The sequence below is a fragment of the Anguilla rostrata genome, chromosome 2, assembly GCF_018555375.3.
Source record: "Anguilla rostrata isolate EN2019 chromosome 2, ASM1855537v3, whole genome shotgun sequence".
NCBI lineage: Eukaryota > Metazoa > Chordata > Actinopteri > Anguilliformes > Anguillidae > Anguilla > Anguilla rostrata.
The window spans coordinates 9,667,056-9,683,439 of record NC_057934.1 but is presented as its reverse complement, the minus strand read 5'-3'; the positions used below and the strand labels follow the sequence as shown (position 1 = coordinate 9,683,439).

The 16,384-nt window shown below is 46.0% G+C and overlaps 3 protein-coding genes across 5 annotated transcripts; 1 reads left to right on the top strand and 2 right to left on the bottom strand.

The window, feature by feature from the left end:
- The first annotated feature begins 627 nt into the window (after positions 1–627).
- On the top strand, positions 628–3,311 carry LOC135245606 (ubiquitin-ribosomal protein eS31 fusion protein-like). Its single transcript, XM_064318742.1, has 6 exons — positions 628–721; positions 836–900; positions 1,785–1,839; positions 2,018–2,103; positions 2,583–2,714; positions 3,014–3,311. Exons 2-6 carry the CDS (start codon positions 853–855, stop codon positions 3,161–3,163), a joined length of 471 nt encoding a protein of 156 aa, XP_064174812.1. The 5' UTR covers positions 628–721; positions 836–852; the 3' UTR covers positions 3,164–3,311.
- A 624-nt stretch (positions 3,312–3,935) lies between these two features.
- Positions 3,936–11,349, bottom strand: mtif2 (mitochondrial translational initiation factor 2). Its single transcript, XM_064318701.1, has 14 exons — positions 11,184–11,349; positions 10,441–10,658; positions 9,680–9,824; positions 9,122–9,293; positions 8,555–8,715; positions 7,988–8,164; positions 7,471–7,610; positions 6,989–7,113; positions 6,456–6,660; positions 6,014–6,266; positions 5,509–5,649; positions 4,825–4,989; positions 4,473–4,613; positions 3,936–4,313 (listed from the first exon to the last, which is right to left on the bottom strand). The coding sequence occupies exons 2-14, from the start codon at positions 10,654–10,656 to the stop codon at positions 4,144–4,146; spliced, it is 2,211 nt and encodes a 736-aa protein (XP_064174771.1). The 5' UTR covers positions 10,657–10,658; positions 11,184–11,349; the 3' UTR covers positions 3,936–4,143.
- A 242-nt stretch (positions 11,350–11,591) lies between these two features.
- sde2 (SDE2 telomere maintenance homolog (S. pombe)) lies at positions 11,592–15,658 on the bottom strand. Of its 3 annotated transcripts, none has more exons than XM_064318713.1 (8): positions 15,246–15,658; positions 14,917–15,034; positions 14,485–14,596; positions 14,166–14,335; positions 13,768–13,858; positions 13,242–13,579; positions 12,943–13,145; positions 11,592–12,652 (listed from the first exon to the last, which is right to left on the bottom strand). In XM_064318713.1, exons 1-8 carry the CDS (start codon positions 15,345–15,347, stop codon positions 12,437–12,439), a joined length of 1,350 nt encoding a protein of 449 aa, XP_064174783.1. In that variant the 5' UTR covers positions 15,348–15,658; the 3' UTR covers positions 11,592–12,436. The 3 variants fall into 3 exon arrangements, with proteins under 3 accessions (XP_064174783.1, XP_064174791.1, XP_064174800.1); XM_064318721.1 differs by having other exon boundaries at positions 12,943–13,169; positions 13,290–13,579; XM_064318730.1 differs by having other exon boundaries at positions 12,943–13,188; positions 13,309–13,579.
- Between the last annotated feature and the right edge of the window lie 726 nt (positions 15,659–16,384).

Here is a 16,384-nt window from a genome sequence, read left to right as displayed (position 1 = left end):
CCTAAAGGGAAAGCTCACAGCCACTTCAAATAACAGTCACACAAAGCGCAGTCAATTCACAAGCCACTTGAGTAAGGCGGGGACAATCCAGATCTCACATGTTTCTTCAGCTTCAGTCAGTTTTTAAATGATCTGAAAGAACTTAACCAGAACCTGTGATATTAGGCTATAACATGACTTACGAGGCGTATGTGTGTTTTTCTCTGAGAATAAGTATGAATGAAAAGACACAAACGAAGAACCTACAGAAATTCACATTTTACAACTTTAAAGACACGCATGACAAATAGGTTCAGCGATAAATGGGATCTCTGAAATGTTCAGACAGCAAGGGGAATAATTAAATGTATCAATCAAAGCTTGGCTTTTGGCAGGTTGTACTCACTCACCAGCCATCTACAGGCTGCCAGCTGGCATTGAGCAGAGGTGCAGGTAGAAAGAGCCGAATGGAAGAAAAAAATAGATATTTTTTTCTTCGTCATTTAACCTCCCCATATAGCAGATACGTTTGACGGAGAAAATGCATTCATCACGCCAGTGACCAAGCGTTGGCGTTAAAGGTGCGTTACCGCCACCTTCTGCTAGTTAGAAGTTAGAGCATGGGTTAGAGGCATAAAATAATACAAACAGGCATCGCTGCAGACGACTATCCGCGCCCTGCGCACCCGTGCTGCAGGGAAAAGGCCCCCTCCTTCTGATCCGCATGTAGCGAAGGGCCGTGGTAAGTCAGTTCTCTCTGGCTAAGGAGTTAATTATTCAATCAAATTTATATAGTTTATTTTCATTAAATATGTTGTCAAGATCAAAATGGGATAATCTTCATTCTTGTCTGCAGGTGGCTCCGGGTTCAAAATGCAGATATTCGTGAAAACCCTCACGGGGAAGACTATAACCCTAGAGGTGAGTGACCAGTATGGTGATACCGTCAGCTGGCGTTTGCCATGCACGAAGAACACGTTTAGCTAGCTAGCTGACTAGTTATCCTAGCAAAAGTAGGTGAATTAATGTGGAGGTGGCGTTAGCGTATATGTAACAGTGGTTGCATTTATTCCCAATACAGACTGAATTCTACAGTTCATGTTCTGCTCTGTGTGGAAAAATGGAAATTAACCCTCGGGACTATTCGTTAGTTACACTTCTTGTGCATTGGTGAAAAATTGGCTATTGGATACCGAACGTTAGCTAGCTAGCCAGCCAGTGCAGTAAAAATGCAATATAACTTGGCTAATGCCGAGCTACTTCACTAAAATAACAGTCAGTTCAATGTTATCAAACGTAGAGACATCTTGCGCAATTTAGGAACCACTTTTCTTAATCTTCTCTTAAACTTAATTTTGCTGTAATGGTTAGCGGTACTGAGACATTGAAGCTAACGATAGCTGTCAGTTGCTAACTTCCGTGTTCCATGTCATAATGTAATCATTTTGGTCTCTAACATTGGCTGATTATAATTAACGTCGCGGTGGGTAGTTAGCGTTATCCAGTAGTGTCATCGAGTTCGCTTGCTGGCTCACGGTTTGGTAGGTGTGGCAATGTTCACACTCTTTGACAGTCTTGACAAGACTGACAGATGTAGAGCCATGCGTTTCTGCGGGTGAATGTGACGCGTTAGTTAAAAAATAGTAACTACTTACTGTTTATAGCATAAAGCAGAGGTCATTATCGTCTTTGTATAACGTCATTTTGCCTGTGTAGCTTCCCTCTGGAGTGTTTTATGTCAAATCTTTAGAGTAGGTTGATGTTATGTCCGCAATTAGTCTAATGTTCACTTTGCATTTTAACAGGTTGAGCCTTCAGATACAATAGAAAATGTGAAGGCTAAGATCCAGGACAAAGAAGGTAAGGAGTTGTGTTCTAAATAAAAATGAGATGGTTATTGACATGAGTATTTTATTTTTATTTTATTATGTGGTTCATTTTCTCTTGAAATGCTTGTTTAATGCTGATGCAATGACGGGCACCTCTTTGGTTAGAGTTTTGATTGCCAGTTCGGTAAACGGGCTTACTGTGCTTGTAGGAATCCCACCCGATCAACAGAGGTTGATCTTTGCGGGGAAACAGCTGGAAGATGGACGAACCCTGTCTGACTACAACATCCAGAAGGTGGGTTACTGTACCCCTTTCTCACTTTAAATACTGACCCAGGTTTCTCTCAAATTTAAAAGCACCCAAAACCAAAGACTGTGGCTGTAGTCAGCATGAGACTCCCTCCTAAACTTTACATCAGTTGTAACCAACCCTGTTCCTGAAGATTTACCATCCTGTAGGTTTTCACTATAACCCTAACAAAGCACCTAATTCAACAGCTAGAGATCTTGTTTAGCTGTTAATTAGTAGAATCCAGTGAGCCAAATTGGAGTTGAAATGAAAACCTATAGGATAGTAGATCTCCTGGAACAGGGTTGTTACCCCTGCTTTCATGATGAAAAAAACTCTACTTTAGAGAGTCCCTGAACCTTTGTTGAAAATGCCCAACCTATGGATATTTTATGATGCTGACTGTGGCATGACTGTGGTTTGTGATGCTGACCGTGGTATGGCTGCGGTTTGTGGTGCTGACTGTGAGGTCTTCAACTCTGTAGGAGTCCACACTGCACCTGGTGCTCAGGCTGCGCGGTGGTGCTAAGAAGAGGAAGAAGAAGTCCTACACCACACCCAAGAAGAACAAACACAAGAGGAAGAAGGTCAAGCTGGCAGTGCTCAAGTACTACAAGGTACAAGCTCACTTCCTGCTCTGGGGCCTGTCTGTTTTTGGGCATGCATTTCCCTGTCCTGCTGTGGAGTGAGAATTTATCAAAAATTGTTTTGGAGTTGAAATGGGTTCCTTTTCCAATGAATATGCAAAACAGCTAAAACTAATAGCCCTCCTGTAAAAAGTAATAAAATATTGATCTGAAATGGAAACAGTCATAGAAATGGATTTACTTAATCAGTTCTGTGTTGGAAGTTCAGAGAAAAAGGCCACTCCCCCAGGAACGTGCGTCCCTCACCCTGGCTCCTCCCTCCCCTCCAGGTTGACGAGAATGGAAAGATCCACCGTCTGCGGCGGGAATGTCCCGCGGACGAGTGCGGGGCGGGCGTGTTCATGGCCAGCCACTTCGACAGACAGTACTGCGGGAAGTGCTGTCTAACCTACTGCCTGAACAAACCCGAGGACAAGTGAGAGAGCAGAGCCAGCTGCTGCAGGGCCCCACCCATCCCTACCACCACCCCCACCCCCCCCGGACTACCAGCAACCCTCCATTTTATGCTCTGTAAACCATAAAGCAAAATAAAAAGGGTGTGGCTGGCCTGCTGCTGCCTGCTCCAAATGAGTGTCTGCGTGATATGTTTTCAGTTTTCTGGCCGGTTCAGATCAGAACGCCATCAGGCAAGAAGCTGTTTACAGAAAATTGTGCACAGAAGGCTGAGTCGCAGAAAATAGGATAGCTGCTGTCACTGCAATGGCCAATTACCACAACTCGTAAGCACTTTTACAGAAGCAGTCATTCAATTTAACTGTCATTTTGATGTTGACTGTAGTCTGCACTCAGTAACAATAGGTTTTTTTTTTTTTGAAAACCCATTTTGTGCTCTTACCTGATCTGTGCACTGTAAAATATACAAAAAAAGCATTAGTTTGCATTATTGCATTGCATCGACTTTTTTGGGGGGGAATTCTATCAAATATGTTGATTATATTTTCTACCTCTTTCACTAAAGGTAGAAACATTCAGCTGTAACTTAACAAGCAGTATTTCAAAACCATGGTCAGAAAGCACTTGAGTCCAACACAATTTCAGGGTCTCAAAACATGGCTGAGTGGTTCATGGTTCAGTTGACCAATAAAAACTGTGAAGTGGGCAAGTATTGGGGCTAAAGGCAGGTTCCTCTGAATGTCCCAGAACCCAGTGGTTTTCCTCCACCAATGCATTCAGTGAAAACCCCTCACCACATTGTGTCATTTTAATTTATTACCTGAGCACATTATTTACAATTTTCATCACTTTGCTGCAGATTCAGTGACGCAATTCACAACAAAAAAATATGGACATAGTGGTATTTTACACCATCTTCTGTTGAATCTCTTCAGATCTGTCTGGTGCGTAAGCGTATTTGAGGGGGGAAATGTTCAGTCTGTGAGTGCCACGCCCACCGCAGTCCTTAGAACCCAGGGTCCCAGGGGATCGTCTGCTGCTTCTCCGTCTCCTCGTAGCAGACGACCTCGTCTCCGGGCCTGAAGGCCACGTCCTGGTCCAGGGAGAGCCCGCACTCCATGCCCGTCTTCACCGTCGTCACCGCGTCCTTGTGGTGCTTCAGCGTCGTCAGGGAGCCTGGAGGACGACAGGAAGTAGGAAATGGGAAAGGGGAAGTGTGTCATATGCACGAGACATAACTGTGGAGATTGGCTGTGTAGGATAGCGGTTAGGGAAACTGGGCCTGTCATTGGGGTCGAGCCCCCCTGTGGGGGACACCATCTGCAGCTGGCCTACCTTCCCACAGGACGTCTCGGCCGCGAATGAGGCGAAACTTCATCCTCCGGTCAAGCAGCCCCCTCTGCACCCTGCAGCCAGCGACCCCCACCTTCTTCTTCCCCTCCGTCACCTCGAATGTGGCGAGCACGGATGCCTCCCCTAAAAACAGCACGAGTACAGCGTTCAGAGCATGTCCCGCCCACACGAGGGACAAACATGATTACTTACGCACCAGCGAAATCCCTGCTGGTCTTTCACCAATACAACCCAATTCTCTTCTTGTTTTTTGTCTGTAACATTGTTTGCTACTAATGTCCGGTGCAAGAAGAAAGGGGGTGGAGCGTTATCTCTGACGCTCTGGGGAACGCACCAATCACGTTCTCCTCCAGTGTGGGCGGCAGTCTGCTGCTCAACTCGTCCTTCAGGTCGTTGAAGAGCTTGTAGATGACGTTGTGCAGTTTGACGGGGATGCCTCTCTTCCCCGCACTCTGCAGGATGGGCCTGCTCGCCTTCACGTTGAAGCCGTAAACTGTGCCTGAGGAACAGCACCACATGCAGACTGGTCCATTTGACGCTAAAAGATACTAAGTGACTCAGTGACACAAAAATGGGTGACATACTGATGTAATGCCAAATTTGAGCAATGCCATTTCTGGGTGTAAGGTATGTTTGTGGAGAGATAATTCCAAGTACAAGGAAAGGTAGTTTGAAGATTACTTAGTGAAAAGTAGTCAGGTTAAAAATTTGAATGACTGAATGGAAACTAACCAAGAAACTAACCCTTCTACCAGGTCATCACGCACAGCTCGTCTAAAGCTAGTCCCAGACTGGCCAGTCTATAGAGGAAGGGTGGAACTGAGCTGGTAATGTAGTGTAATGGTTAGGGAACTGGGCTTGTAACTAAGTGGTTGCAGGTATGATTCCCAAATGGGGCACTGCAATTCTGGCTTTGAGCATGGTATTTAACCCAAATTGCTTCAGTGGACAGCCAGAGGTATAAACAGCGTGTATATTAAGTAACTCTGGGTGAGAATGTAACACAGTAAAAGCTCACCGGAGAAGGTCTCAGCCAGGTTGAGGTCGTTCTCAGAGATGTCCCCGACTCCGAAATGCACAACGTCCAACTGGCACTGCTCATCCGCGTCATAAGTCTCCAGGATGTCCAAGATGGCCTCCAATGAACCGTCCATGTCGCCTAGCAACACAAACCAGGCCCAGTCCTTCCTGTTAGCGTACTACACTCAGAAGACCATGGTCGTGTTCAAACTCATTTAAATGTTCCCTTGCTTTCTTATCCATTTCCCACACCTAGCAGGTTCTGTCTGTGGTCTGACTGCCTGCATGGAGCTCTCTCCATGTTCTCTGTTCCCCTGTCAGGATCTATAGTAAATTCAACGGCCTCTTCACACATTACTGTGTGTCTGTACTGCATGTCTGTGTTGTGTGGGTCTGTACTGTGTGTCTGTGCTCAATGTGTACTGTGTCTGTGCTCAGTGCCTGTACTGCATGTCTATGCTCAGCGTGTCTGTGCTGCATGTCTATGCTCAGCGTGTCTGTACCTTTGATAATGAGCGGCAGGGTGAGCTCCTCTCTCTCGGCTTTCTCACTGGGCCTCATGGCCATGAGGTGTTTTTCGGTTTTGTAACGAATGCGCCTCCTCTGGTACCAGGTCAGGTGGGCCAGCGCCTCCCTGTCCTTCCTGTAGCTCTCCAGGTGCTCCTGCTGTTTGGCCTGGATGACCTGCTGGTCCTGCTTCTCCTTCTCCTGCTCCTCCACGTACTCCCGCCACTCCACCACCTCCCGGGCCCTTTGCTGCGGGGGCCACAGTGTTATTACAGTTCATCACATCCCCATCCAGCATCCAGCTCCAAGGCTTGTGTCCCTCCTGACCCTAGACTTGACCCCTCATCACCTCAGACTCCTCCCCCTCCTTACCTCAGACTCTACCCCATTTTGCCTCTTACTCCACCCCCCTCACCTCAGACTCCGCCCCCTCCTCACCTCAGACTCCACCTCCAGGATCTCGTCCCCTGCAGAGGGCAGCTCCTTCCATCCTGCAATTTCCACGACGACGCTGGGCCCCGCCTCATTCATCGCCAGCCCGTTCTCGTCAAATAGGAAGCGCACTTTGGCCCAGGCCTTCCCCGCCACCAGAACACAGCCCCTCTTCAGGGTCCCACGCTGGATTATCGCCGAAGTAATGGGGCTGCGGAGAAGAACAACCCATAAAATGTGTCGACAACCACAAAAATATTGCATTTTAACAGTGGAGTGATCGATAACAGTTTCCTTTAATAGGGTTAAAATATTTCAGATGCACATGTGACCCAGGTCATGTGATGCAGGTCTGTGCGTGATGTCACTCAGGTCATGTGACACAGGTGTGTGTATGATGTCATTCAGGTCATGTAACCCAGGTCATGTTACACAGAACTGTGCATGATTTCACTAAGGTCAGGTGCCGCAGGTCTGTGCGTGAGGTCCTGCAGGTCAGGTGACGCATGACATATGATGCAGGTCTGCATTGGCCCCACCCTTTGCCCTTGTTGGTGTGGCTCTCAATGACGGTTCCCTCCACCAGCCCTTTGGGATCGCCCTTCAGCTCCAGAAGCTCCGCCAGGGCCGCTGTGGCCTCCGCCAGTTCCAGAAGGTTCTCCCCCTGAAGAATGAGAAGATGCAAGCTGACCGAAACACCGCCACAGACTCTACACACTCACACACTCCTTCTGTCCACTCTGCTGCTGTACGACAGGAGGTCCTGATTGGCAATGGTTCTTCTGTAGTATTACAGTACAGAACAGCCATGACCACAATACTGCACTTGGCCCCGCCTCCTTAATGAATATTCATATAGACCTTTATAATATGGAGCTAATAATCTGCTGAGTGTAAAGAATGGCAGAGGTCAGTGGAAGGGTGGAGGTAATCAGCTGATTGGTGGAAGGGTGTAGGTAAGCAGCTGATTGGTGGAAGGGTGGAGGTAAGCAGCTGATTGGTGGAAGGGCAGGAGACTCACCTTCAGCGCAGACACGTGCACGGCCTGCACGTCGCCTCCCAGCTCCTCACACACCACACCGTGCACCAGCAACTCCCGCTTCACCCGCGCTGGGTCCGCCTCAAACTTATCACACTTATTCACCGCTACGATGATGGGCACTGCAACACACACACACACAAAAAGAATCAGCGGCACTGCAATGCACACACACACACACACACACACACAGAATCAGCGGCACCACAATGCACACACACACGCAGAATCAGCGGCACCGCAATGCACACACACACACACACACACAATAAGCAGCACTGCAACACACAAACACATATAATCATTGGCACTGCAAGGTACTATACTGCACTGTAATGTACTGTGAAGTAATGCACTGTAACATGTTACAATGTAATGTACTGTAATATAATACACAGTAATATAATGTACAGTAATATAATACAAAGCAATAAATTGCTGGAGTATATTGTCATGTAATGGAGTGTAATGCACTGTGAGGTAATGTAGTGTAATGTACCCTTGGCCTTCTGGGCGTGCTGTATGGACTCTACAGTCTGCTTCATCACTCCGTCGTCCGCGGCAACCACCAGAATGACGATGTCGGTGACCAGGGCACCTCGGGCCCGCATGGCGGAGAAGGCCGCATGCCCCGGCGTGTCCAGAAAGGTGATCTTCTCACCTGAGGGCAGCTGAACTGCATGGGACAAGAGTCAAGGGTCAAGGGTCACAGCCTGAAAAGGGTCATGAACTCTGCACACACACAAACAATTTACCTGATAGATTAGCCTCCAGCCTGAATTTATCGCTAGTGGCAGTTTAGCACTGTTCAAATTTCAGCATTCTGTCATGTTTTTCATCTAGTCCAGCTTTGGAGTTCCAGGGTATAGCTTAAACTGAGGTTAGACTAAATATATATTTGAATACCCCTTAAACTCTGGGTCCCAAGAAACTTTCAATGAAACGATTTTACTCGCCAAACAAATCTGCAGCCCTTGAATATTAGGGCATGCGTGTTACACCCCTCCCACTGACACACAGGTCCCACCTACTGCCACTGTAGGCCCCTACCCACGGGAGTCCTTACCCAGGAAGGCCCCGATGTGCTGGGTGATCCCCCCGGCCTCGGAGGCTGCCACCTGGGTCTTCCTCAGGCTGTCCAGCAGGGTGGTCTTACCATGGTCCACATGACCCATGATGGTCACCACAGGGGGGCGAGACACCAGCACTGCTGGGTCTGGAGGAGGTCTGTAAACACACACACAAAATGCACACACACACAATCACTGACCTACCCCACCAAACTCTCATACACTGTATACTGGAAGAAGGTGTAATCTGGTTAAACAGAATAATGGAGCAGAGAGCTGATTGGGTTCCATCTTGCTTCAGTGATATTGGCCTTTGGTGATACATGAGGAGCAGCTACTCCAGATTATGATAGACACTTGCCCTTATGAAAATAGAGTGCATCATATAAATGATATAATATAATTCAATTTATTTTAAAAATATATTTAACATTGTATTTCCATATAAGCACTGTGATTATGTTATGATGCTGGTGACAAACAGAACCAAAAGCAGAACTGACAGAAAGGCCAGAAACCCAGAGTAAAAACCAAAAAGCCGACAGGGGCCAAAAGGACCTTACTGTCTCTCCACGTCCTTGTCCTCCCTCACTTTGCTCTCGCTCAGTTTGGCCCACTTGTACTTCATCCCAGACTTCTTCACGGTCTCTTTGATCCACTCCTCCGTCAGCAGCGAGTCGGGCTCCAGGGAGTCCAGGTCCATAGCGGTGTTGAGCAGAGCCTCGTACACGTGATCTTAGGAGAGAAGCAGGCACCGAAAATAAGGCCTACGGTTTTCTTAGGCAGAACTTTGGGTAGGAGGCATAACACAAGCACCGTTTTAGACTAAAGTAAACTGTGAAACCAGCCATACTTGCAACACAATCTTCACTTCAATTTTCAGGTTCCAAAGACAAACTTAGCCTTTGGAGTTAAGTGAGGCCAGTTTTAAATTACATGGTCTGTAAAATACCAACTGTGGTTTTCCTCCGGCACCTGATTCTCTCTCCGGCTCACTCCTATTTTCGGGGGAGTAAGCCTGCTGTTACCCACAGGAGTGCTTCGTGTTTCTCTCGGTTTAAACTACTGTTTATGCGCAGCTCCCAGACTCTGGGGCAAAGGAAATCAGCGAGTGGACATACCGACATCTTTCTTCATGGCTTGAGCCAGCTCAGACACCGTCATGCGCCGCTTAATCTCCACTTCCTGTTTCTCCTGCTTCTGTTTTGGCTTTTTTGGAGTTTTTCCAGCTTCCTTCTTTCCCTGGGGTTTTCCTGGGCTCTTGCCCTGAAGGAGGCATCAAACCCTCAATGAACAAATCTCAACTAGTCACATATAGAAAACACTTAGGTTTCAGGTGCTTTCAACCAACAGCAAAGATTTTAATGTTTGCGCTTATGGCACATTATGTTCAGAAGTAGGCCAATACACTGACTGTCTGAAGAAATATTCTGCTCCATTTCCGCAGGACTTAATATAGAGGGATGAAGTACAGAGGCTTTGGAACTCGTCAAATGTGTTTGGCCTCAATTTGGTTTCTTAATTACTCACAACTGACCATAACACAGAGAAAAATACTTCAATTTGATGGTAAATTCATTTACACAGTGCTATAGCAAGTAAAGTCAAGCCTGACCTCGGACTGCAGTGGTATTCTTTGGTTTCTGTCCCCAAAATCAGATAATTTATGTTAGATTCATTACTGGTATTACTTAGTCCATGAGTAACACTGTTTACAGTATTGGTTTCTCTGCTCCCGATACTGAACATACGCCTGCATAATTTCCTTGGATGAGAAAATGTGTCACTTTGCGAATATATAGGGTATCCGTGGTCGTGCAGATCTGACAGAATCTGTACAGTGATCCACTGCAGAACGAACTGCTCGGGACGGAGCTCTTACATGCTTGGTGGCCAGGAGCCGGGTGTGATGCCGGGTGTGTGGAGGGGTCCAGGTCCAGTTAGGGTATGACAGAGGGAGAATGCTGACGCATTGTGTCGCCAGTGTTCTACATTGGGCCAGGTGCATCATATCGCAGCACGGCGCGCGCGCCAGGCCGACCGTCGTACGAGAGCGCAGGACTCGCATCACCCGGTGCAGCGCTCTGACGGTAATCATCACTGGGAATAAGACAATGGTTTGTACTTAGAAAAGCTTATGCATATAGTTTGTTTAGTACCAAATAGTCTGCTGTTGTGTATTACCACAGATCACATAATTCACCCAACCGACCGCATCTTGCGATTTCAAGTAGGCTAACAAGACCTATACAATTACTGACAATTCGCTTGGGAGCTAGTTGGGTCAGTTTAGCTCTGTCCACGCAAAACTCAGGCATTATCGATAGATCCTAGTTCAATTCAAAGATTTAATTTAGCTCTGTTAAACTCTTGGTAGTTCTAGTAAATTCGGGGGGCAAATTATGGCATATTTGAGTACACTGCCAACAAAAAGATCTGCTTGAATAACGCAAAGGACGTGAACTGTACACTTCATGTATCCCCTTATTCTAAAATTGACTTGATATTAACGTTAACTCGTAAGTTAGCCTCCAACATCGTTACTGTAACTTAGCTAACTTTGGTTAGAAAGCTTGCTGACAAGGCTATAAAAGAAAGCCCTTGAAGACCATAAGACAGACTTACCGGATATTCTACCTATTTCGATCACCAATGTATGACTTCATTGCCACCGAAAAGCGTGGCATAAAAACACATTTTAAATGTACAGATCACCCTCAGCATTCATGCTCAGATGTCATTCTGCCTGTACACATGGGCGCCGCCATGACATCACTTCCCATAATGCACTTCGCCTGCTTTCCTGATGAGTTTGTTGCCTTTCCAAGCGGACTAGCCGGTTTGTTGCTTCATCGTGATTAGTCATCGTCTGAGATTCTACCGAACAGGTAAGCCGAGTGTATTTCACAAATGCGCGTACGTATCAAACGCAGTTTTTTTCTCTAAAAGACCAAATGCATGCACTGTATGGATGCAGAATGGATTCAGTCCCCCTACTGGAGAATAACAGTATAGTCATTGCATTTTTATTGAGAGTTTATTTTTATTGCATTGCATTGTGTATGTGAATATGAACGTCCGAGATAAAATCTGTTAACTTATCGCCATATCAGAATAGTCCGTGTTGCTGCGACTGAATGATAGCAATGCGTAAGCAAGTGACTCCAATCGAACAAACACACAGCAGAATTTAGGAAAATATGCTTAATATGCTTTCTCTTTCTGCTATATACCCACTCAGCTAAACAGCTTTTTCTCGGGCTAAAAATACAAAATATTTCCTCAATTTTACTTTCAATCTGAAACGATCTGAAACAAATCTAAACAAAAATTGATTACACATCGAGACACATCTCATAACACATCTCCCTTCGTGCTTTCACAAAGTCACAGAATTTAATGATCCACAAAAACCGCAGACACCAAAAAATACATTATAAAAGTCACTGATTTAAAAAAAAAAAAAAAAAAAAGCAAAGATACTGGACACATGACCAGTTACATCAGATATGAAAAGGTCAGTACAGCAAAACATTTATTGCGTAAGAAACTAATTTTAATGTTCTTGTGGGAGCGACTTAAAGAACATGGAAAATATATAGAGAATAAAACAGGCAATTGTTTTGAATGCTTATACTCTTCAAATTGTTAAATATTTACATGAACATTTTACTGTATATTCAAAGTTAAACTGAACTTTGGCTTTGTGAAAATACTCAAGTTCCCTTCCAGTGTGCAAGAATAATCAATGTCCCACATGATACAAAAAAGAAGGGGTGTGTGGTACAGAAGGGGTCCCTGCATATCTGGGGGGGGGGCTGAAGGTTTCCCAGTAGCTCTATTTCTTCCTGGGGGGGGTTGAAAGGTTCCCAGCAGCTCTATTTCTTCCTGGGTTTGCTGGGCTTGGCGAGCAGGCCGGGGGGGATCTGGTCCTTGGCCAGGCCTCTGACGGAGAAGAGCCGGGCTGCCCGCTCCTGTAGGGTACCCCCACACTTCATCCCCAAACACATCAGCTCCGCCTTCAGCCTCTCCATCCCCAGGGCCTCCAGCTCCGCAGTGCCCTCTACAGTCTGGAGGTCCAGTGGCCCAACGTCCTGCAGAGCAAACCACACAAACAGAGACGTGATTTACACCCATTACTAAGGAGAATACGGACTTTCAGGCTAAATCATTTCCCCAACCCTGGTGCTAAAGTGCTGCAGGGTCAATTAATTATTCAGTTATAGTAGCTCATAACACAGTTAATTCACCTCACTTGGTTTCAGGGGTCTGAACCAAGTGAAGACCAAGATCTGTTAAACCAGCAGACACTGCAGCCCTCCAAGACAGGAGTTTAACCTGCAGGCACTGCAGTCCCCCCATGAAGCATCAGGCAATCACTTACTGCAGGTGGTGTGGCAGTGCTCTCAGCCTGTGAGTGTTCCTCAGGTCTGGGGGTGATCTGTTGTGTCTCGCTCAAAACTGGAGCTGGAGCCTCTGTCTGAACAGCAGACTCTGCCTCCCTCTGAGCTGCAGGCTCCTCCTCCCTCTGAGCCACAGGCTCCGCCTCCTTCTGAGCTGAAGGCTCCTCCTCCACCTGAACCACAGGCTCCTCCTCCCTCTGAACCACAGGCTCCTCTCCTCTCTCAGGCTCTCGCGAACGCAGACTTCTCCTCCTCACCAGGCCCTCCATCTGAACCACAGGCTCCTCCTCCCTCTGAATCACAGGCTCCTCCTCCCTCTGAACCACAGGCTCCTCCTCCCTCTGAACCACAGGCTCCTCCCGCTGAACCGCAGACTTCTCCTCCCTCTGAGCCACAGGCTCCGCCTCCATCTGAGCCACAGGCACTGTTATTTCCTTTAGAGACTTCTGTGAAGAGCTAGAGCTGGAGCTGGAGCTGGAGGTGCTGGGGATCTGTGTGGGCTTGTGGGGTTGGGAGGCGGAGCTGCTGGAGGAGGAGGAGGAGGAGGAAGGGGAGGTCCCCTCGTCGCTGCCCTCGCTGTCATCCTCAGAACTGGAGAGATCATCCAGCCCACTCTGCCTGCAGAGCCAGAAACATCCCAAACCTTTCAGACCTTTCATAAGTAGACAATCTTTACTTTACCATTCTCATCTCAAAGACATAAAATGAGTGTAAAATGCCCCTTGATCTTGAAGCACCAGATCTGCTTAAAAGACAGTTTATAAACAAGAGAGGCCCGCATAGCTGTTCCACTGAAGCAGACTCACCAGATACGTGGCCTCTTCCCAGGGTCCGCCCCGTGAGGGGAGGGTCTTTTCCGAGAGACTCTTGATGTTCCACTCGATGAGGCCTGCAGACCTGTCACACGATGAGCAACAGTGAACACTCCAGCAAGCCTAAACTGAACATCATAGCGCAGCTAAACTGAACAGCATGGCAAGGCTAAATTGAACACTACAGTTCAGACTGAACACTGCCGATAAGTCTAGACACTACAGAAAGACTGCACGGCTGAATTGAACAGCTTGTCACAGATTGGTTTCCCAGGAAGGACAAATGAATATCCAACTCCAGCCTCATTAAATAAAGTTAGTGTCTCATGAGCAATGGGACAAAAAGACCTCTCTAAAATCAAGAGAGAAGGAAGGAAAGAAAAGTTTGGTACCTTTTTTGATGGACTCCTCCATGCGCTCGGAAATGTCCTGGCACTGTTTATCATACTCGGGGTCGTTGAAGTAGTGCTTTGGTTCCGCCAGCTTTCGCTGCAGCCGCTCCAGACGACGCTGCTCCTTCTCCGCCTCGCGATCGGCCTGCTTCTTCAGCCACTCTGCCATCCTGTCGGCGGGACGTAAATCAGCATAAAAAACATAAGAATGAACCAGTTCTGCAGCTACACGATAAAGGGTGACAGTGATCAACAGACTCAGGTTTCTTTTTCTTGTGACGGATATAGAGGAGCTGGAACCGAAGACAACAGCTCTTACTCTTTCTCATGGTTGACGTCTCTGAGACGCCTTCCGCTCAGATCCCTGCACGCCTCGCGGTTCGTAGTCTTCTCGATCTGAGCACCCAGAGCTCGGAGCATGGACCCAAAACCTGCGGGGATAAAACAGCGTCTGTCTGAAGTGCACAATATAAGAATAATTGTTCAAAACAGAACAGTCTCAAATAAAACACATTTATACCATGTGAAACGATATAGTATTATCATAAGTTCCTAAGACTATGTAGTCCTAATTTTTTCTTGTCTCTGCTAGTTAATTACTAATAAATTGTCATGTGCTTAAAATAACTGTACACAAAGTGGCCCCGCAGCTTTTATCTGCGTCTATAATGTGCTTAAAGATGTGAATGCGCGGTATGATACATTCATGAAATAACTTTAATTATACGGCTAACGTTAGCTAGCTACAGACCTCCTTTCCCTCCACAAAGCCGCGGCTCCAGCCGATACCACCCTCCCGTCTGGAGTTCCTCATCTTCCCCCAACAACCGTCCGTTGCTCTTCACATAGAAGTCCGTATGTGGGATTCCCTAAAACCGACATTTGCTTTCAATACAACTCCAAATGCTTTCAATAAAGAAAAGCATCCTTTTCAAACGACTAACCAGCAAGCTGGACAGCCAACTGCTGAAATATCAATTTCGTTACAGTTAACCATCAGTAACCAGTAGCCTCAAGCTTAACTATTAAATTTAGGACATGGGTTAAAATAGATAGATTTATTCAAATAATTTTACTCACCCGCTCGCGAGAGAGGACATGTGTTAAATCCCCGACTGAAGCACCAAATGAGAGGTGGACTTGGCAAAGTCGCATTGAAAAATCGGTTACAAAAACTTCCATGATTTTGCGCGTCTGATTTTATATTTTCGAGAAGCAAAGTTTCAGGACAAACAATTAGCTATCACTGTACAACAGAAACCGAACTAACAGAAGATAACGACAGTTAGCCAACTGGAGGTAAGGAAACACACGCGTTTCGTCCTAACAACGCCCAAATGCTAACAGTGTTTAGCGAGATAAAAACCTAATTTGATAGTTAAACAAAAAGTTTTGGCTATCCAGTTTACGTTTTAGTAAAGAAAGACCACAAGTTTCCGTACACACTAGAAATCCGCCATGTTGTTTTCAAGTGTACGTAATGACGTAGTTCGCATGCGTTTGTGAACGCACTAAAAACTGGATTACCGCCACCTCTTGGAAGGGAGTGCTCTGCAAAATTAGCTCTTCTTGAAAACATGGATAAAATGAGTTTCCTTGGAATTAGGCATCCATACAAAAGTATTCATTTGGAGAAACTCAGATCGTACGAACATTATCTCGTATTGCGAACTATAGGGGGAGATAAGCATGTATTTGAAATACTTTAACTCTGTAAATGGCAATAATATTTACTCTTGCCTGTAAATTTTTCAGCCACTTGTTTTTAACCTACAATCATATTGAGGAATTTTGTTCTGAATAGAGGTCTCCTTTGAAAATTGTGACTAATTGTCAAAAATGTTACAAGTGCCCAAAAATTATTTCGAATAATTATGGATATTGGCCCGGTACAGTTCTAAATGCAAAAAAAATACAAAAAGGCATTAGGCAGATGCCAACACTAACCTTGAGGAAATACCTCTATGTTCACATACATGTATTTAAAAAGTTGAAATTTAAAAATTTTCATGACTAATGATGGTGTTGGAAATGTTTAGTGTGAAAATATCTTTACCATTCATTTGTATGCTTTGTTATATATTTAAGAGTAAAAACACAGAAATGAACACACTGGAGTACATGTTCAAGTGGAGTGTATTTGTATTAGTGTCTACTTGATTATGAAGGCCGGTAAGATGTGTAATGAAGGGTGTGTGTTGGAATGGGAGTGCATGTGC